Consider the following 23551-nt stretch of genomic DNA (forward strand, 5'->3'; position numbering starts at 1 on the left):
TAAGGAACCTCACCTCTTATACTAAGCATCTTTTTCATGTTATGTCTAAATGTCACTACACCGTCAGAAGTCCTTTTGTCATTTCAGGATAATTTTGCTCCTGCAGGAAAACATATATTACACACGCACACACACACACACCTTCACAAGTGCACATAGCGGATGTCAGATATCCTCCACTTCCTGCTTGTGTGCAGTGTGTGTGTCTGTGAGTGTGTATGCTTGTGATGGGTGATAAAGAAAAAGCAACTCATCTTTAAACGCAGGCTTCTTTCATAATTCTTTATCATAGGAAAGGACCCAACTGTAAAATGTTGTCTGTTCATTTGCTGGCCATGAATAACACCTGTAAAGCCCTTTCTTGATGAGAGTTGTGGGACATTGTGGGGTCGGACTGCATATTTAATAATAAATATGCAGTCATTAAAGTCAATCACTGAGTTCTTACTTTCTAGACAGCTTGCTATCCTTGGGCACACAGAATTTAGAGGAATGTCTCAGAGAGTCTTTCAGAAGTAAAGATTGTGAAAGACTGTATTTTAATAACGGAAGAATAATGTTTCTTAACTTAAAATTATAAAGAATTTTGGGATTTCATCATGTATGTCACATAATTTCGTTAGGAGGTTCAGAGAATTCAGAACAATCTCTGTATGCAAGGGACAAGGCCCAAAACCACTAATAGTTGGCTGTGGTCTTTAGGCTCTCAAATGGCACTGAATAAAAAACATGCACATACAGGGCCCTCCATAATTATTGGCACCCCTAGTTAAAATAAATACATGTTTTATTGCAGAGGGATAATCTTACTCTGAAAAAAATTTAGAAAAAGCAACCTTCAACTCAAGTAAATAATAAAATAAAGAAAAATTCCTGATTAAGAAATAATTTTCCATAAAAACAACCTGGAAGAGGATGGAAGTGTATGTTGCCACCACGCACGGTGAGAAGGGTGGTAATAGAAGTAAAAAGTTCTCCAAAGCTCACTGTAAGAGAATTTAATCAAATGGTAGCATCTTGGGGTTACGAGGTCTCCCAAACAACCATCAAGTGCTATCAACATGCCAACAAGCACTCTAAGTGGGTCTGGTGTAACACCACGGATGAGTACATAGAAAAACACCTCATGCCCACTGTTAATTTTGGGGGAGGATCAGTGATGTTGTGGGCCTGTTTCTCCTCCAAAGGACCTGGGAACCTTGTAAGGATACATGGGATCATGAACTCTTTGAAATATCAGGACATTTTGAATCAGAATTTGGTGGCCTCTGCCTGAAAGCTGAAGATGGGTCATCACTGGGTCTTTCAGTAAGATAATGACCCTAAACATGTGGCCAAATCTACTCAAAAATGGTTCACAAGGCACAAAATCAAGCTCCTCTCATGGCCATATATATCAGTCCCCAGACCTCAACCCAATTGAAAACCTGTGGGGTGAGATGAAGAGGAGAGTTTTTTTTGCATTGTTGTCCTATATAATAATAATAATAAAAAGAATTTATTAGAAGCCAAAAAACACTTCTTAACCAGGGGGTGGCAATAATTATGGAGAGCACTGTATATATTATTTTAATTCAAACCTTTATTCATGCAAGGAAATCCTACCATGCATCATTTGCAAAAACATCATCAAAATAATATAATATAAAGATAAACATATTTATTTGACAAAAATAAATTAATGAGAAATAAGTTAAACAAACAACAAACTAAACTAACAAATAAAGGCTCACTTTTAAACTCACTTCACTGGGTATTAACTCTATGTGCTATTGCTATAGGCTGAGCATATATACTTGTTAGAATTGAGCATATATATGGCATATATGGCAAATGCACATAGGTTTTTTAGTAATTCAACAATGCTCAGTTTTCCGCGTAAAAACAGAAGACATACAAACACCAGACAACATCACCTTGGCTGACAAAGTACTTAATGCTGAACTCTCAAGATGGAAAACTGAAATCTTGAATTACTTTATTTCTAGTAACATGAAAGCACATCTTTTCCTACTGTTGGGAATGCAATGTTTTTGGACAGCTCAGTACACCTGAAGGAGAATATAAGCTGCAAATTCTTCAATGCCAGCTTTCAGGTAGCTGCATACTGAGGGATGGTTGTAGATCAAGGACCATCCTATTCTACACCAAGAGAGAACTACAGAGGCATTTGGTTCCCTTAAGTCTATTGACTACTAGTAACAGTGACACCACTGAGATAGGACCACAAATAGGCCCTGTCCCAATGGAGTACTCGTGATCCTGCAGTCCATAACTTGTGTGCATACAAGGAGTGCTAGACTGTGTGATGTCCATTTTCTCATTTTGCCAATCAAAGTGCTAATCAGATGCACTTTATCCTATATTCCTTGAGATACTGTCCAAGCTTGTAATCTGAATTGAGCCACTGTAGATAACCAAATTAGCTCATTTCAAAACAAAACAGAACCAGGCACCAGTAAATCCTGCAAATCACTCGTCTATCCCCTATAAATAATTACAAATTTCATAAATAATTAAATACACTGACACCCAAAAATCCACAGTAAGTACACATAAAATGCTGTGTAAGTGAAATATTAAACTGATGTAATCAACTTTTCCAGCAGAATATAACCCAGAGCATCACAGTTCCTTTTGTCATCTTGTATACTAACGAGCCTTGGGTGCCCAAACCTTGTTGCCAGCTGTCAGGAGATAATCACCATAGCTGACCTGGTGCAACCCACAAGACTTGGCTTTTAGGGCAATAATGATATAGCCCTTGTCATCACATCTGCCCATTTCTCCCTCATCCAGCAAATTAACTATGAAAACCACATTTTTAATTCTCATAACTGTCCATTTTTTTCTTGCTCTCTAATATTCCAATAATCATAAAAAGGGAACATGTTTATGCCACACCAACTCACATCTCTTAGTACCTAAGAGATCAAGTCATGTATGTCATATAACCTTGCCAAATTTCATAACGTATACAATGATATCAAATACCATTCAACACTACTATTTCAAAAGAGCCTCAATTAATTTACAATCCAAATAAATGGTCTTCAACCTGATATTTATAAATATTATAATACTTATAATATTTGACATTCTGCTTAACTGCACGATGCAAATATATATGAATATAAATGGTAAAACCTTTGTCATTAGTGAATTCAGCTACTGTAAAGGGTAGCTAAAGCAGAAACAAAAATGATGCCCTGAAGCAGCTGCATATGACCACATTTGCCCTGTGGAACAGTGGTACTGGATTCACTTGTGGCTAAATGCTAAATAAAATATTTAGAATAATACTCCAACATCTTATCAAAAGCCTTCCCAATAGAATACCTCATCTCATCAACTTTTCCACTTATCTATTTCAGGGTCATGGTCCCAAGAGAATGGAAACATACAAATTATCTAATACCCTTGATTTCAGAAAGTATGCTGCAGGAACAGTTGTTTCCAAAATCTTGTGTGTACTGGATATAATTGTTATAGCTACTCTTATTAGCACACATGATCGCAAAAGGTTGTTTTAAACTACAGCATTTCGTTTGGCCTTCTGCACATGTGGCATGTGGTAACGAAGCTGTTTCCAGAATTTCCCATTTGGTTTGCTGGCATAGTCCTGCTTCCAGTGCAGTATCCCTTGAGTGCGTATGATGTAGCGCAGTGACTCTGGCAGTTGCTCTTCATTCACTCCCTCTTCCACCTGGATTAAAATGACCTTCAAACCCCCTTTAATCAGGGCATCATGCAGGCCCAACCACCACTCATAAGGACCCCAGACCGATCCACAGGTCCCTGCAAGCTTAAAGAGATCTGGATGAACTTCTGGATTGTTATTATCTACGTTCAAGTGTTCAGCAGAGATATCCTGAAGTCGTCCCACTTTAGCAGACTCTTTGAAAGCCTGAGGCGTAAGAAGGATGATTAACCGCCGACTCTTCCCCAATGCCTCAGTGATGACTTCATGGACTGCTAAAAAATATAAATAAATAAACAACAAAGCAGGAAATCATTTAAAAGTGACAGTGACATTTTCATTGACATTTTCTGCTAAAAGTAAATCACAAATCACAAATTATACTTTTTTAGCTTACATTTATCTGAACAATTTCTATTTATATTCATAAATGTATATGTGGTATCTAGGCTGTCTAACAACCCACAGTATGTGCAAAATGAGTACCCCATGAGTTTTCTGTGATCTGCCACAAGTCAGAAAACATGGGGTAAACTGAGAGGTTCTGATTTTATGCTGCTTCTGACATCAAGTAAGAGATTTTAGAACGTTCCCACTGTGCTGGACTCAAAATATTGAGAAAGATGAGGATAAACAAAGCAAAACAAAAAACAAGCATGGAGAAATACGTGTACTGATTAAATATGTTGAAAATGACACCTCTGCTCCTCCATTCTCCAAAAACCTGAGCCTCTGCTCCTCCATTCTCACTGAGGTGCACTCAGGTTAAAGTCAGCTATCGCTCCTTCTAATTAAATGACTCAAGCACTGAAACCTGTTGGTTTAAACTGGGCTGTTTACATATGGTAAGAACCGTGCTGTGTTGTTTGATCTTTGTGTTATTTTTACCAAAACATGTCAGAGGTATTTCATTAAGACCCCAAAACTGTGGGAAAGGGATAGAATATGTCCCCTTTTAATTGGAAAAATGTGCCATAGCCTTTGCGCTGGCAAAGTTGTCTTTTTCGAACATGTTAAAAGGGAAATGTTATAAAATAAATCACATTTCTAATACATTTGCACATTAATTTGCATATGGAGTGCCTATGAACCCACAAACTGACAGAAGACAAGCCAGTCAGCTATTTTGTGCTGGTTAATTCAAAAATGGATTCAATGAGCCATTCTTATTTTGATACACTTTTGATATCTAGCAGGGGGACGTTTAATGTGCCTCACTTGGCTCACTCTCTGGGTGAAACTATGTAAAACCCAGAAACCCTCTCCGCATTCAAGAAATCCTTGAAGACCCAGCTCTTTCGAGAGTATCTCTTGTACTGAAAGTCTTCTTTAATACACTTATTACTTCCTGGCATACTGCACTCAGTGTAAGGTAATTTGTATAAATTGTGTTGTAGTTTGACTGTTAGATCCTCTTTTGTAAGTCGCTTTGGATAAAAGCATCTGCCAAATGCATAAATGTAAATGTAAATGTAAAACAGACACAACAAAAGTGAAGAAATAAGACAGCTAAGCTAAAACTGCACAAAGAGAGCAGAGAAGGAAAAGAACTCAGCAAATAATTCAAAACAAGTGTAAAGGAGGAATAGAAAGAAGTCAAAACAGCCTAAACCATGGCTTCTATGTGCCTCACTAGACACTGCTGCTTGCTTCGGGTTATGCTGTGTGTGGCTGATTGTCATTTAAAAGAACTGGTGCTGCAATAAGTTCTTCTGAAAAGTGCGGTTTAGACAGTGACTCAGACTGTTAATCTATGAATCTGACTGTGCGTGTTCCTGGTCACCTGCTCCTGGTATTTCATCCCTGCCACTAATGAACAGATTGTAGCCAAGACGATCCTCTAGCACCTCAGGAAGGGTATGCAAGGCCAGGTTTTTTGCAGAACACATGCACTGATCATAGCCATGGAAATAACTGATATATGCATCATATAGCTTCCCATCTGTGAAATTAAAAACAGAAACAAAAAAGGCATAAAACATAAATTGTATAAACTTACTATTACTATTAATAAGTTTTAGCTAGTGCTGTTGGTCAATTTAAAAATTAATTAATTAAATACATAATTTGCTAATGCATAAATAATCATGATTAATCACAATGTCCTTTTAAAGACTGAAGCTTATGTATATATGATATATTATACATATGATATATATATGACATATAAGGTGGGGGGGGGGGGGGCATTTATATGGATACACCTTAATAAAATGGGAATGGTTGGTGATATTAACTTCCTGTTTGTGGCACATTAGTATATGGGAGGGGGGAAACTTTTAAAGATTGGTTGTGACCATTTTGGATCCAACTTTTGTTTTTTTCAATGGGAAGAGTGTCATGTGATACATCAAACTTATTGTCACATGACCCCCTTCCCATATATTGTATAAATAAGCTAATAAAGAAAAATAAATTCCTGAATATCATACTGCCCCCTGGTGTTCAATATGTAATATTGAAAAGAAAAGGAAGAAGGATAATGATATTTGAACTTATATTGTATAAATAAGTTAATAAAGACAATTGTTAAGAGACAAAGATGATGTGATGTTTTCTTTTACTTTAAAATGTAAAAATAATAATAATTAGAAAAATAAAAACACTTACCACTTGGTATTTTCAAACATGGGAACTTTCTGTATGCTAGAACCAACTCAACCCTGAATAAATGAAACACCAGCACACCCAGTAAGGCTGCTGTAAAAGCAATGGACAGCGCCACCCTGATATAGTGGTCTTTCTGACTGGCTGTTAGGAAAGAGAGAATAAGATGATAATAAGAATTATCTGTTGTTTTACCCAAGTAAAAAGAATGTATATAGTTATATTAAAATGTTTTAATGTTTAAATATAGCATCTACAATATGAAATGTTAAGGGGAGAGAAGCTTGGCTATTGTTAGTCTCCAAAGTAAACTCTCTTTCTTTTAGTGAATCACGTTAAGTGAAACAAGATTAAAAAAAAAAAAAAAAGAAGCAGTTTAACCAGTGTGTCTCAGCAATGTACATCAATGTATTGATTAACTGCTGTAATATTTGTGTTTACTGTAGAACTGTTCACAGCAGCAACTAATACCTCACTGCTACCGCCACCAGATTATGTTTTTTAGGTTCTTGTTCAAATTGTCCCTTCCACCTTAAAATGGTGCAAACATTACATTGTAGTAGTGTTGTAGTAGATGTTAAGTTCTTGATGAGTTTTATACATTTCTGCTTATGTTGTGCAGAAAATACAAACAAGTATTAATATTATTGTGTACTACATTGTGTTCCTTTAAAGTTTTGCATGCATGCCTATTCCTAATATTCTCAAAGGTGTATACTGTTTGATGTTAATTTAGAAGGTAATATAAACATTTAATAAGTAATGAAACACAGCGCCAGAAACATATAAATGGAGGACATTCTTGGTTTAATCTTTGTTTTTCCTCATTGGTGTACAAACCGGATTCCAAAAAAGTTGGGACACTAAACGAATTGTGAATAAAAACTGAATGCAATGATGTGGAGATGGCAAATGTCAATATTTTATTCGTAATAGAACATAGATGACAGATCAAAAGTTTAATCTGAGTAAATATAACATCCGGGCCCTTAAACGTCACTACATCTCAAATAGGAATTCCACTGTCAAGGAAATCACATAGAATTAAATATTTCAAAATGTAATAATTAAATATAACATGAAAATAATTAATTCCTTTTAATTAATTATTTCTTTATTCATTGAATTATATAATATTCTCACAAAAAACCTCCATAGTATTGGTTGTCTCTAGTCCTTCATTTGTGGTCATAGGATGCAGTTAGCAGGATATTTTGGTTAGTGGATTTTTTTCGAATCAGGGAGTTTAAAAATGCCAGAAGCACTGCTGTGTCCACTTGTATATACACAACATACCACACACCTCCACCACCACATCAGTGTCAGTGAGGTGCTTAAAATGTTTCACCAGCCAAAACATACTTGTTCTTTGGTGGTCTTGTGGGAGTCATAACCAGTGAAGAACAGTGTGAATAGGGAAACAAAGTATGCAGAGCAACAAGTGATGAACAACTATAATCGGTAACTGTATAGTTACAAAGTACTCCTGCATGGTCATTAGAGTTAAAAAGGAAGTAGTCATAATGTTATAGCTGATCACAGTACGAATACGTATTTAAATACAATGATGTTTATTTTATCACTTACCTAGGATAAGTATCACTGTGCCATTGCTTGAACCTTTCGTGTTCATGACAACGCATGTGAAGGGGATGTACAGAAATTCTGTCTGAACTTCCAAGATGGTAAGAGTAGATTCAACATAGTTCGTGTTTTTTTCTGTCATCTGGCTAAAATAAATGAAAGAGAAAATCTCAGGAAGACGTATAATGAACTTCACACTGTATATCACTGTATAATTGGTGAATTGTCAATATTACAGCTATACAAACAGTTAAAAAAACAAATCAAAGTGTTAAAAGGTGTTAGTTAATATAAATGAGAAACTGGAATGAGGTGCTCAAGTGGACAAACAGTGTTAAGTTCATTAATGGAAAATATGACAAGGAGTATTTGTCAACGACACATTTTTAATCACTAGACACACACTAAATAAAAATAGTAATTTGAAGAAGAGAATTAAGACAAATTTTTTCTGCACTATTCTTCAACAAATAAAAAGTAAATGACAAGGTGAAAGACTAATAAAGACTTGTTATTACACGGTGCAGGACTTGTATATGTCATTCCCAAGACGAATTGACGCTGTATTGGCCACAAAAGGAGGCCCTACACCATACTAATAAATTATTGTGGTCTAAAAGGTGTTTCAGTTTCATTGTGCAACCCCTGTGTATATATGTTTAACTTTCTTAACGTTTACGCATGTTACAGCAATGATATTAATAAATGTTAAAATGGAATCACCATTCCCATTTTCTTTGGTTGAGCTGTTCACAAACAGTACGTGCTGAAAAATGTTTTATTTATGCAGGTTAAAAAAAATTGATTAACTATCTTAAAATTATCCAGCAAAAGCCAAAATAAAATTGTTCGATTGGCTTTGAAAACCTATGCAACAAAAAAGTGATTTATCACTTTCTTAAATCATCAGAACTCCCTCTGAAATTAGATTTTCTGCATTAATCACAAGATTTGCACCACAGAGATTTTTATACTCACGTCTCATTGACAAGAATTTGTGGGAAATCATCAACAAATGTCCCATTCACCAGCCAATAAATGTATGTATCTTGAATACCATCTTTGTCAGTCCCAACAAATGCCCTGCAGTTCATCTCATGTCGTAAACCTACAAGATGAGTGCATAAAAACCTGTTCTAAAAACACATTTCATAAAAGATGGGGTTGGGACATCAAAAGTTCAGTAAGTCAATAAAGATTTACTTAATTCAGGCCCTCAAATGGCACTGCACTAAAAACAGATATAATTCTGCAGTGGAAATCACTGCATGGACACAGGAACAATTCCAAAATCACTGTGTGTGAACTAAGTAAATAGCTGCATAATCACAAGTGAACACTACAATGTTAAGAATAAACTGTATGTAAACTAAGCCCAGAAATGCAGACATTTTCCCTGGGCCCCAACTCTAAAGATGTACTGAGGCAAAGTGTCCTGTGGTCCAAATCAAAATTTATAATTTATTTAGGAAAAGGGCGGCACAATGGCTCAGCAAGTAGTGTTGCAGTCACACAGCCCCAGAGGCTTTTTTGAGTACACTTTTTTGAGTAGCCAATCCACCTACCAATGTGTATTTTTGGACTGAGGAAGGAAACCGGAGCACCCAGGGGAAACCCACACGGACATAGGGGAACACACCACACTCCTCACAGACAGTCACCCGGAGGAAATCCATTCAGACACGGGAAGAACATACCACACTCCTCACAGACAGTCACCTGGAGGAAACCCACGCAGACACAGGGAGAACACACCACACTGCTCACAGACAGTCACCCAGAGGAAACCCACGCAGACACAGAGAGAACACACCACACTCCTCACAGACAGTCACCCGGAGGAAACCCACGCAGACATGGAGAGAACACACCACATTCCTCACAGTCACCCGGAGGAAACCCACGCAGACACAGGGAGAACACACCACACAGACAGTCACCCGGAGGAGATCCACACAGACACGGAGAGAACACACCACACTCCTCACAGACAGTCACCCGGAGGAGATCCACACAGACACGGAGAGAACACACCAAACTCCTCACAGACAGTCACGCTGAGTGGGACTTGAACCCACAACCTCCATGTCCTTGAGGCTGTCTGACTGCGACACTACATGCTGTGCCACGATGCCGCTCATGCTATACCATATTCTCGTATAGGTATGGCTCTATAGTAAGAGAGTCTGTGTGCTAAACTGGCCTGACTGCTGTCTAGACATGTCCCCCATTGACAACATTATATATTGGTCAGCTGAAATCCTATATCAACCACAAAAGGCAAATCAATTCACTTTTGAAACTACAGCAACTTGTATCCTCAGTTCCTAAATGCTTGCATAGTGTTGTTAAGAGTTGATGCAACACAGTAGTAAAGACACATCGATCCCAACATTTTTTAAACATGCTGCTGGCATAAACACTGTCATGATAATCTGAAAGGAAAAGGTACATTTAACTCACCCACTGTAACTGTATGAAAATCTGTGGTCTGTGATGGCTTGAGCACTCTGGGTTCTTGTGGAACTGAAACTGTTGACACATGAACAACAATTTAGCATCGCAAAAGAAGCAAAATGTAATAAAACAAACCACAAAAGACAAGTGGTTATTTTTTTTACATAAATCCATAGCTACACATAGTTGCTGTTTTGCCAAATCCTACTTTGAACTTCATAGTTAATACTTTTTTTTTATCATATAACCAAGGATATACAGTTAGTCCCCATTTGCTGCTGTTACGGCCGCTACTCTGAAAGTTTTTAAAAAGATTTTGGAATATTGCTCTCAGGGTTTGATAGCATTTTAACCATATAATTATTAGTGAGTTTAAGCACAGAGCAAAAAAGTTCTTTTTTGGTAGCAAAAAGCTAAACAGTTTAAAAAATGAGTTGTGATACCACAACAATGTATTAATAATAATGTCTAAATCTGTTAAATGTACCAAGTGTGGACTGGTTCAACTGGTGTGGACTGGTGTCGATTATATAATAGCCCCTTTCACTGCATGGTGCCTACTCTACTCAATTTAGCTGTACTCTGCTTTTTTGCTTTGCCATTAGGTAAATTTGGTACCTGGTAACTAAAACTGGGTAAGTTTTTAGTACCTACTTGCTCGTATTTACAAGTGAGCTGAGTAGGTATGAAACATGACAAATCAACCTTGCAGAGTGCTAACTGGCCACAGAGCCTTGTGGTGTTCAGTCCCAAAAGACAAAATAACAAACAAATACATGAGTAAATTAGTACAGTCACATATGTTTGATTCCAAAGCCTGTGGTTCCCTTTAGAGACAGTGTTTTGTGACATCACTAGCTAAATTTCAGCGGTGCTGGGCTAGTGTAAAACTAGGTACCATGGATCAAACAAGCAAGTAGAGCAGAGTACACTTTAGTAGAGTAGGTACCATGCAGTGGAAAAGTGATATAATAAAAGACGTTTATAAAAATAAAGGCATCTAGAAATGTATAAATCTCCCAGTGTTGGGCTGTGAATCAATGGAACAGTGTGGAACTCAGAGTGATCTTTGGGATGAGTCGGAGTGGTGTTTGAGATCATCCTATAACATTAGTATCTGAACTCACTAATGTGCTCATGGCTGAATGCCTACAAATCAGTGTAAAGCCTTCTCAGGAAAGAAGACACTTCCTATTGACCATCCGAATTTCATAAGAAATTTTGGATGAGCAGGTGCCTACAAACCTTGGCCATATGGTGTATGTGTATTATTCTCTACCATGCACTGCTAATTTCAGGTCTATCATAAATACTTCATAAATACTACAAATATATATATATATAAAAACATATATATAATAATGAATATATAAAATTATTTACATTCCTAGCTTTGTAACGTTTGTGTTTAAGCATATACCATGATTAATGAACACCTTCATGCTCTGGGCAGCAGTGTAAAAATTCCCTTCAAAAGTGAAATTCACTATGCAGGTGTACCCTCCTCCGTCGCTTTCTTTAACACTCATAAATCGTAACCTTGGATTACTCTCTGTTATGTCAAGAGGGCTGCAATCCTAGGCAGAGAAATATGAGACATGAAATAATGCTTACAAAACACTGACTTAAAAATATACATGCCACTACAATGTCAGTTTGACTGTAGTGCTATGATATTCTCTGGTAGAAATCTAATACTCAGGTAATACCTGCTCAGTGTGGGAGGCTAACCAATTATGCATATGAACTGAAGGACTATAATCTGTATAAGTGCTTAAGGTCAGTGAACCTAAGCTGACCTGCTAATTTGTCTATTGAGTTTAAACACACCAACCACAAAGCCACAAGTACATACAGAAAGCTAAAACTCAAAGGATCATGTTGCTATAACAAGATTAAGCCTTCACCCAAAATTTCAAATCATACTTTAACAGTGACACTGAAATGTAGTAAATAAACTGAAGTTTATGCTTATTATTAATAATAATTATAAATTATCCAAAATGGGCGGCACGGTGGCGCAGCAGGTAGTGTCGCAGTCACACAGCTCCAGGGACCAGGAGGTTGTGGATTGCCGCTCCGGGTGACTGTCTGTGAGGAGTTGGTGTGTTCTCCCCGTGTCTGCATGGGTTTCCTCCGGGTGCTCCGGTTTCCTCCCACAGTCCAATAACACACGTTGCAGGTGGACTGGCGACTCAAAAGTGTCCGTAGGTGTGAGTGTGTGAGTGAATGTGTGTGTGTGTCTGTGTTGCCCTGTGAAGGATTGGCACCCCCTCCAGGGTGTGTTCCCGCATTGCGCCCAATGATTCCAGGTAGGCTCTGGACCCACCGCGACCCTGAATTGGATAAGCGGTTACAGATAATGAATGAATGAATGAATTATCCAAAATATGGGGGCGGCATGGTGACGCAGCAGGTAGTGTCACAGTCACACAGCTCCAGGGACCTGGAGGTTGTGGGTTCAAGTCCCTGCTCGGGGTGACTGTGTGTGAGGACTTTGGTGTGTTCTCCCCGTGTCCATGTGGGTTTCCTCCGGGCGACTGTCAGTGAGGAGTTTTGTGTGTTCTTCCTGTGTCTGCGTGGGTTTCCTCCGGGTGACTGTCTGTGAGGAGTGTGGTGTGTTCTACCTGTGTCCACATGGGTTTCCTCCAGGTGCTCCAGTTTCCTCCCACAGTCCAAAAACACATGTTGGTAGGTGGATTGGCGACCGTAGGTGTCCGTAGGTGTGACTGTGTGAGTGAAGATGTGTGTGCTGCCCTGTGAAGGACTGGCGCCCTCTCCAGGGTGTGTTCCTGCCTTGTGCCCAATGATTCCAGGTAGGCTCTGGACCCACCGTGACCCTGAACTGAATAAGTGGTTACAGATAATAAATGAATGAATGAATCGGCCAAAATATTTACTTTCAGACACAGTATTTTAGTGTTTGTTCCACTTACTACTTTGAATTTTAACAACAAATATTATACATTAGACAGGCACATTCACATAATAAAAAACAAATGTAAACAAAGATAATATGAAGCACCAAAGCTTCTCCAGAACTTCCAATGATAAGGGTTTGTATTCTGGGCTTTCCTGTTTGAAATGCCAGAAAAACCTCTGTGGCAATGGCTATATTGGTAATGACTAGTTTCTCTTTGCTCTTGTTCCGCCTCAAACATACTGTTCCACCAAAAGAGCTTCTAAATGTAAACAGTACAAACAGAACAGCACTTCCCCAGAATCTTTGATGTTCCCCCCAGTAAAAACCACTAACATAAACAATTTATCAAATGTCTCATTTAGGAATTTATAAGCAACTTACCTTCATCCAGGTCACATGAGAATGAGGATGTAATTCAAGGATTTTTCTTATGTGGTCAGAGCCACAATTGAGGGAATCACTAGTCTCCAATGTTAGGAACTTAGATTTGCGGTTCACTGGTGGACATGTATGATTGACCACAGAAACTAAATGTTGTTTCTTCATAATTATTGGCTTTTTTCCTGATTCCTCCCTGTTTATTGACACAGAAAAAAAACACCTCAGTGGGTCAGATGCTGTAAATTACAAGAGATTTTTTGGCCTTGGCATTGAAAAAATAAACAAATAAAATTCAGATAATGAAGTAAGAATTCTGAGAAAAAAATTAGAAAGGTTCAAAGATTAAAACTGGAATAGTTTGAGAAAAAAGTCAGAATAATTCAGAGAATGATGTCAGAATATTTTGCTGCATGTATAAAGGGGCAGACACAATTATTTGCAGTGAAAATCATTGTTGAAATGATTTTATCATAAAATCTGGTCCTGGTAAATCACTCCATTGTAGTAAATGGGAGACTAATCATAATTATGTGACAGCTGGAAGCACACGCTTCTTCCGAGACATTTGAAACCACCCTCTGCTTCTTTTTGAAAAGCCACTAACAGAATATCCCAGTATAAACAGTATAAACAAATGCCAGAATTTATCTATATTTTTTAACTGAAAGCACAGGTTTACTTTAAGTATTTGTGAATGTCCTCATACCTTAAATCACAAGAGTAATTTCCACTGTGCCAGGGCTTCGCAGGGAGGAACCACAGTGATTTATTTATAAGTTTCATTCGTGCAGGAAGGTTGTCCACATCCAAAATCTGTTCCTTCCCCAAAATCCAGCTCACTGTGGAGTTTTCTGTGACAAATTTATCACAGTCCAGTGAAAACACATGATCCAGACTTATCTCATGATGCTTTGTCCACCCTGGAGAACAGAAACGAGTTAAAAGTATTTACCTTGCTCAACAAACATTTTGGTGCCCCTGGTAAAATAACATTGTTGATGATAAAAAGATATCTGAAAGATATTTCCTGGATTTTTACTACTTGTATTTCCCGTTATTTATCATTTACTTACTTCCTCTTGGAAATATTCATGCCCACTGCCTCAATTTTCATTATGCTGATGACATTCAGATTTACTTTTGCCTCAATCCCACTGGATCATTCCCACCCTCCTCACAGTTGTTGTGAATTTGGGAGTTAACATTTAATTCAAATAAAAAACGTTTACACGTTTAACCCAAAAAAAAATGTGTTTCAGCCATCGCTGCCTATTCAAATTGTTCTCTCGTTGATGATAATACTGTCAGCCTATTCAATATCTGTTATTGTATTCGTGTTAAAATATTTACATTATATACTTATTGTACAATATATAGACATTCCTTCATCAATATTTGCTGACCTCAATATCTCCCATTGTTTTACTGGTGGGTTTGCTTACATAAAAATTTGCATCATCAGGATTTCAGCCTCTCGCAGTCTTATGTTCTCTGGTCTCTCTTTTCTGGAGGCATTATTTAAAATTTTTTAAAAGCAGTAGTTTATTTATTTAGGACATTTATTTATTTAGAAAATGTATTATATTTCAGTTCTAAAGTTTTGCTAAAATTTGATTGGTCTTTAAAGGGATGTAAGTGCTTTATTATGCTTTTATATTATCATCATATCAGTGGCATAAAATGGTCTTAAACTTATAATATGGATTATTGCAATTATTATAAAGGACAATATATTGATCACAAAAATGACTATCATTACAGCCCTCTTTCTAAGTTAGCATTTATCCATCGGGGTAGTACTAGAATCCATACTCTGCTTTCCTGTAAAGATTTGCTTTCATCACATTGAGGTTATATCATTGCAATTATTTATTCTATAGATTATCTTCTAATACACTTTGCCCTCTTTAGTACATTCAAAACTCCACAGCCAGTGTCCTAGCACACACTAAGTAATCTGCCTATATCACCCCTGTCCTCCATCAGCTTCACTGACTTCCAGTTACAGAATACATAAATCAGTTGTCTCTCCTATGCCTCTGTACCATTTTTGTGCAATCTTAGATCTGCTAAAACTAGTCTTCTGAACATTCCTAAAAGCAGATTTTCTTCTACAGCTGGCAGTTGTTTTAGTATTGATGCCCCCACTCTTTTGAACAAATTACCCTCTTCTATTTGCTCTTCTTTCTCTCTATTCTTTTCAAAGCCTAGCTAAAAATTGTTTCTCTGAATATTTTCTCTCTTTCTGATTATTATAACAATTACCCACAACAAACTCATTCCTTAAGAGTCCTTGGACATATGAATGGTGTTTTAAAAGCGTAACAATATTATAATTATAGAATTAAAAAGCATTATTCACAATTTTAATTAAAAAATTAAACCCTTCAGGGGATGTTTCCTCACCATTTGCTAGCTCCCCTGTCTGTCTGCATGTTGGAAAAACCTCCAGTATTTTCACACATCCTGCTCAGTAAATGGGGACAAAAACTAAGGGTCTCGGTCCAAAATAGACCCAGGCTTACTTTATGTGTCTTGCTGGCTGACCCACTGCCTAGAAACTGCATCTGGAAGCATTTGCATGTTGAAGAGACCTCAGAATGTTCAAAAGTTTTGAGGAGTTTGCTAGATTTATGTTCCACAAGTGGGTAATATTGACAAATTTTTGCTGTTAATGATTATTTAAAGTGGAACTGACTCCAAATTATGGAGACCAAAAGTGCTACAAAACAACTCATGTTACCAATAAGCATCTGTGGTAATTCAAACAGTGAATAAAAATAGCTTACAGACAAGTTAAACTTCAGCCTCAAACTGTCCCGTTTCAGAATAAAAAATACTGTTCCACCTTAAAAGATTCAGAGCTTCCTGAATGTTTCCCAATATTGTGTATGGTAGACAGCGAGATACCTATATTCTTTACACTCTTGCATTGAGAATTAAATAGAATAATAGAATAGAATTAAGTCTTTGGTGTGTGTCCCATTTTATATTTTTTATTCATCTGCTTTTTTGTGGAATGTATAAAAAAATTAATTTAATATTCTATATACATTTCAGCATTAATTTGCTGTTGCCACAACCTTTTTGAATGTGTTGTGGGCATGATTTTAAAATATGTTTAAATTTTCAAAATGCACTGGGGATGATTGTTTTATTAAATTCTAATAAGAAATTTGGCTTTCTGGAATTTGACCTAGATCGGAATTTGAGATAACCCTTCCAGCAAGCACTGGTCCCAAATTGGTGCCTGAAGGTCTGTGTCAGAGAGTCATAAAACTGACAATACAGGCCCTTTCAAGGATAGTTTACGACACAGGGTCTTGGAGGGTCATGCAATTCTTCTCAAATGCAGAATACAGAGAGAGACACGGACCGAACCTGATTAAATGTCCTCTCACACATCTTGAAAGACTGTTAAAACCAAAAGAATCACCAGGATTCAGAAGGACCCGAATCCCGCATTTTGTGGGGTGAAAAACATACCTTATATAATCAGCTTTGTAAGTATTGAATGTCTGAATGCGTCTGTGAGCTCCGTATACCGTTAGAAAGCGCAGATACTACCGTTTCTAAAAATAGCGCTCTCATGGCGGTGCTGTGAAGCCTCTGGGAGTAATCCAGTGTGAAAAACCACCTAAAAATCAAGGCGCTCCTTCAAAATTTTTGTCTTATGTCCTTGTCATGAAAGATTCTAATGGTATTCGCTAAAATCAGAAATAAAGACGCTGCAAAGGGACAAGAAAGACGGTGTTTACTTTCAGTTTCGTTTTGACTCACATAAGGTCAACCCACGCTGTCTCTGGGCAGAAAAAGTCATCAGCAAAAACATATTCCTATTATTGATTTATAGTTTTTCAAGGTTTTTGTAGGTTTCACATCAAATAACACTGCATTAGATCAACAAATATAAACTAAAAAGCTTAAATAATTATTTATTGTGTGTTTTCTAAATAAACAAGTATTATTTCATCATTTTTTAAAAAGATTATAATAATAATAATAATTGTAAATATTATCAGCATCTGAGAAAACTGCCAAAGTACCAAAATGTTTTTTGTTTGTTGGGATATTGTCCATATTTGCCCTGAACTAAATTCCTGAAAGTCTGGGCCTGCTGTGACTGTCACAACTTTATCAGTCATACATCCCAGAGCTTAGAATATCAAGAAAAATATGTCCGTCTGATGCTACAAATTTATTTTGTCACAGTAATATGACATGTAATAAATTAGCATCAAAATTGCTTATGTTTTCAACTAACAGACACCTCACACTGACAATCTGTGTCAAGATATCTGATGTGGGAATATGATTTCAAGGCTGTACATTGAGAAATATGAAAAAAAAAAGCAGGCGCTATGTAAAATTTTGGTCAAAACATGACAAATTTATAGAAAAATTGATTTATCGGTCAGCATGAAAACCTCAAGTGATTACATATTTGAGTAGCAAAGGTTCTTTAGAAAATAAAACAACATATTGAATATGGCTATGTCACATAATTACTGTTTAAATGCAACTGAAAGAGGCACTGACAAAAAAACGGAATAGCAAAATAGCTATATATATAGGGTCCATCGAGTTAATTCCTAAGTTTACCTGGTGAACAAATTGCATATGGGTACAACTGTGTGAAATTGATTCCATTTGGACAATCAAAATGGATGGAATTAATTTACATGTGTTAAAATCACCTTTTTATATGAACTTATGTAGGAACCAAGGTAGCCACATACTCTGTGTGTTATTAGGTTAAGAATTATGTAAAACATGATTTGTCTGAGTGATATTACTTTGTGTTAACATATAATCTTTTATATTGCAAAAGTATGATTCAGAATTCTGGGATATTCATTCAATAGGGATCATATTTTTTTTGTCAAGTGTCATAAATTTTATGTGATGTCACTACCAAGATACAGAAAACCAATCAGGAGGAAGAGATGCTCCAGTCCTCAATCCCTGAGGACCAATCGGGTATTCAAGGTGGGTTTCCCACAATCTGGCTTAAAAACCAGTGGCGCGAAATGACTCTAGCACTCTAACTCACACTCAGAACAGAAAGAAAATGTAGGAAGAACTTCTCTCTTTTGCTTCTCAGCTAGGGTAGTCAGTTAAGGGAGAGCCCTGCCTCTCTCTACAGATCTCCAGCTCTCTGCAGGCGCCTCTCAGGCATCAGATGCTCTTGGCTATCTCTTAAACAGTCTTGGGCTCCTCAAGTAGGGTCAAGATAGAACAAACCCAGAACTTCCAACTAGATATTTTATTTTTATTTCTAGTAGAAAACTATAGTTTAAGAAAAGCTATAGTTTAACTCCAGCAAAATTCAATCCCAGGTGTACTACCCTAAAAATAATCTGCATATGGTGGGTTTAAATGAAGAAAATTATATCAAACTGATAACTCTGCTGTAATAAGCACTGCGTAGATTTAAAAATAAAAAAATAATAATAATCACACTTGTCACAACCCACAGAGCTTTCGGGTCATCTCACATAGTCTTTCCAAGGAAGCTTCTGAAACTGTATGACATACTGTTATCTATATAACATAGATATATCACAGATCTGTACAGAATACGTCTATATATGATGTGAGGTTTACTAACCATCAGCCAAATGGCAACAATAAAAAATTGGCAATAAGCAAAGACCTTGTGATCTGAACTTTACTGAACCTGGGGACTTTACTGAATTTTACGTTAAATATGTTGTGCAACAACAGAAACTAACCTGTGGGCCGTGACCCAAATGTGGATTGTGGGTTAAACCTGTTGCTTAAATCAATGACCTAAATTGCACTTCACATGAAAAATTAAAGTATGTGAATTCCTATAAGGCTATGAATAAACTGCATTAAATATTGTTGGTAAAAAATGGATTGGCGACTCAAGTGTCAGTGTGTGAGTGTGTCGCCCTGTGAAGGAGTGGCGCCTTCTCCAGGGTGTAGTTCCCCCCCTCAGTTATTCTGGGTAGGCTCTGGACACATTGCAACCCTGCAAATGTCAGCAAATAAAAATTTCAGATACGATATTATACCAAAGTTATGTATATAAATATCTGATTCCTAAATACACATAAACTGGGATTAATTGTTATATTTAAAGTAGGACATCTCCAGTGAAACTAGTGGTTTTATAGAACATTCAAACCTCAAAAAATTGTACTTCTCTGTAACACTTTTTTTTTAACAAATGGGTACTATATAGCATCAAAAAGGATTATTCTATCGTTATTAGTCAATTACCTTTTTTCAAAACTAACCGTAAATCTACAACACTGAAATCAGTGAATGTATCATGTTTCAAGGTGTGAGATATTGTACTCTACAAGTGAACACAAACCATATAAAATTAAGACCATTTGTCCAGATTTCGACGTGTTTTGTTTTGGTTTCGCCTCCCACTGTAGTCGAAGTGTAGCAACCTGACGTAAATTTATAGCGGTCTAAGGTACATTTAATAGATGCAGAGGTGAAAATAAAAAAACAAACTTACCTTCTGTTGATGTGGAAATTGTAAAAACCAGCAGGAAGGAAACTGAATAAATCATGTCCGCAGAACTTCAGCAGAGAGATGAGGTGTTTATGCCTTTCAGCGTCTTCCCCACACTCTAAGTGACTGTTTTCGGGGTAGCTCGTGGATTATTTAATGTTGCTCCACTAAGTCTGGAAAACATAACTTTGGGTCAAAATGTCAAGTCGAAGAAAATCCGTTGTAAACACAACCCTCCCACACAATTTAACCAAGTATAATATAGAGCAGACACCACGAATGCGAAGTTTCTGTTGCCATCTTAGTTTCACGGAGGAGCTTTATACATCAGGAGGGAATTTTCATTTGACAGTGAGGGCCAGTGGGCAGGAAATTCGCCGGACTTTCCAGACGTAAAAACTCATTGTTCTGTATTCAGGTGCTTATGTTTAGCTATGCAGCTGTATTGCTGCATGACTCGTTTACACTTTTAGTATTTCTCCATATTCATGCGATGAAAGTGGGATTTTTATGATGTTTACATTTTTGGGCAAACTCCACACATGAAATGTGAGCATCTGTAAGATAAAGTAAGATAAGGTAAAATGTCTTAAAGGGGCTTGTAACATGAAGACAAATCATTAACATCTTTTTTTTTTTGATTACTACAGTGAGATACAAAGCGAGTCCAAAATTGCGTATCTATATTCCCCTATTTCACCCACGGCAAATAAGCCCCACCTATTCATTCAGATGCACACACACAAACACAAGTTGGTTCTGCTAAACTTGTGAAGACCAAAAACCTACATTTAACCCTAACCATAACCTTAGTAATTTAAATTATCCATTTTAGTTTTTCTCTATAAAGCAGCAGGTATTTTTTAAGCATTACAAACTGTGAATACCTCTAAAATTTTGGGAAGGCTGAAACCAACTTGGTGTATACGTTCATGCTTCAGTTCCATAATTTTAATATTCAACATTTAGTGATTTCATATTGTTTCCATATGCTTACATGATTCCCTAATCTTACACTATATGTCATTAATACAAATTATTTAATTTCTTTGATATATGTTGGGATGTAGAGCAGAATAACTATTCTCTATATTTACTGATGTACAGGCAGTAGATCTGAAATGTAGTGGATTTTGTGATACAGATCTGATCACCCAACATCAGTACCTGACTTTGATAATGATCTCAAAGATAATGGAAATCAAATTCTCACCGAAAAGTAAAGATTTATTAAAAAGCTTGCTCAGAGGTTGTTACTGCAGAACAATTTTAGGACATGTGCATTTATTATAGACAATTCTAAGTACTTTTCCTTAGAAAATGTGAGAAATGTGAGAAAATCTCCAACAGACATACTTTAAATTCTTCTGTCTGGCAAAATATTCCATATTCACATAACCATATTAGATGAGTTTTAGATTGCTATAATCTGAGTATATTATTTACAGATCTCTGTCTAATATGCCTAGTATTCTTCTGAAATGATGTTCCCATCAAAAAAACACATCACCACAAATTTTAGAAAGACCGTATCAGACTTTGATGTTTCCCCCTCTGTGATTTCATACTACTATCTAATACTATACTACTATCAGCTAATATTTAACAAAATAAACAAATAAAAATTTGAGGAAATGGGCTGAAAGGGTTCTGTATGTTATTTTAATTGTATGTAAAATATATATTAAACTGATAATCTGGCCTGTTTGGCCAATTAAGTGTTCATTCCCATTCTTCTGGTAGTTATGATGATCAATTGGTTAAAATATAATAAATAATTTTGTAATATATTTCTGATTGATATAGCTTACCTGTTCCTGCGCATGTGGATTTTAGCAGTGCTCCTCACTTGGCACCCACCTCTGACTTAACTGCTCTTACTTGATATTGTGGTATTTGTTACTTTCCACGAACAATTTATCCAGTTAAAAGATGCTGTCATTTCATCTGAAAGTGAGTGAGGTAGATTGTGGTTTTATGTGAAAAAAAGTTCACACATTTCTGAGCACTAGCTGCAGAGTATAAAGCGATTGTATCACAGGGAATTGGGGAGGAAGTGGCTTGACCCTGTGTTTTGCATGATTCTTTGTACACAATGTACTAATCTCAGTGTAGGATATATTACAGCATGACTTTTTTTTTACATTTATTTATTTATTTAAAATACATTCAAGGTGACGGTAAACTAAGACTCGTTTTATCATGATACCATTTCAGAGGGGAACTGAATCATGTTCCCCATCATATCTAAAGCTGAGGGAAATGTCCTGTCTGTTTTAGATTTATAAATATATAAAGTATTTTTAACAATATATTTGCATTCTAAACAGGATATTGTAACCTTTTTTATGTATCTCAATAAAATAAAGCTCACACTATGTACTGATATCTTGGCTGTGCCTAGTACATGAAAACAGTGCTCAAACAGACTAGCTATGCAGGTCCCCTAAAAGGCGTCATACAAATATTTTTCCACAATAAATAGGCCACCATGGTCCACCTGGTTTGTCAGTGGAAAGATGTTATTGTCCTATTAATATCTATAATTAAAATCGTATTTAAGTTAAAAGGATCTGTGAATTTGCCTGAAAATAAATCTACAAAACTATATTACTATATTATTTTTTTAAATGACACTGAGTTGTGTTTTTGTGGTATGTGGAGGACAGGACAGATGAGTGGGACGTCGTTATTGAGTTTGTTGGTGAAGTGTATTGTGCATGAAAATGTGTCACAGTGTACATATGTTACTGGGGTTTTGCAGCACGTAAGAATGCCTAACTGCTCTGGGATGTTAAGTACAATATATTTTTCTGGAGGTCAGAGGTCCCCCAGCTCTCTCTCCCCATTTCATACAGATAAGTTATTTTAAACAAGAGGCATAGGCCTTGACTTTGGTTGGACTGAGAATAGCCTATATAAGTGGGACGTTTGAGCTAAAGAGGTTGAGAGAAGAATTGGCATACTACAGGTTCTTTTGTGTAGTAAATAAAAATGTATTTACAACTCAAGACGTGTCTGCGGAAAATCTTTATGACAGCAGTTACTTTTAATTCTGCTTCTTTCTGTTAAACTTTACTCACATTCATAGTGACTTTCTTGAAATATTTAGAAATATTTATACTAGAATAAAAAATATCAGAAAAAAACAAAAAAACAAACAAACAAACAAACAAAAAAACTTGTAATAGACAAGATGTTATTATACTTTTTCACCAAATTTGAAATGTGGTATTTCAGTTCCACTTTTTGCTCAGTAAATTTTCACCAAGGTGAAGGTACTCCAGCTTCAACTTTAGCTGTGGTAAGAGAACAAAGCCTTTTACAAGGATGTGTTTTAACACATCTTTATGTACAGAATGAATGCACCATCAAATAGTCCAGATCACTTAAAATTAATACA

General features: G+C 36.5%; 2 protein-coding genes across 3 annotated transcripts in view; both read right to left on the reverse strand.

Moving 5' to 3' along the window:
- Positions 1-2784, reverse strand: part of il1rl1 (interleukin 1 receptor-like 1) — a 41681-nt gene extending 38897 nt beyond the window's left edge. The window contains exon 1 of the mRNA XM_066686951.1: positions 2677-2784. Within this exon, the coding sequence (XP_066543048.1) occupies positions 2677-2784 (108 nt within the window). The remainder of the gene's footprint in view (positions 1-2676) is intronic.
- On the reverse strand, positions 1562-22088 carry il1rl2 (interleukin 1 receptor-like 2). Of its 2 annotated transcripts, none has more exons than XM_066641413.1 (11): positions 21960-22088; positions 20152-20321; positions 14359-14572; positions 13653-13845; positions 11769-11925; positions 10355-10423; positions 8870-8999; positions 7895-8037; positions 6311-6451; positions 5484-5642; positions 1562-3972 (listed from the first exon to the last, which is right to left on the reverse strand). In XM_066641413.1, the coding sequence occupies exons 2-11, from the start codon at positions 20204-20206 to the stop codon at positions 3530-3532; spliced, it is 1704 nt and encodes a 567-aa protein (XP_066497510.1). In that variant the 5' UTR covers positions 20207-20321; positions 21960-22088; the 3' UTR covers positions 1562-3529. The 2 variants fall into 2 exon arrangements, with proteins under 2 accessions (XP_066497510.1, XP_066497509.1); XM_066641412.1 differs by having other exon boundaries at positions 1562-3975.
- Between the last annotated feature and the right edge of the window lie 1463 nt (positions 22089-23551).

The sequence above is a fragment of the Hoplias malabaricus genome, chromosome 12 (assembly GCF_029633855.1).
Source record: "Hoplias malabaricus isolate fHopMal1 chromosome 12, fHopMal1.hap1, whole genome shotgun sequence".
NCBI lineage: Eukaryota > Metazoa > Chordata > Actinopteri > Characiformes > Erythrinidae > Hoplias > Hoplias malabaricus.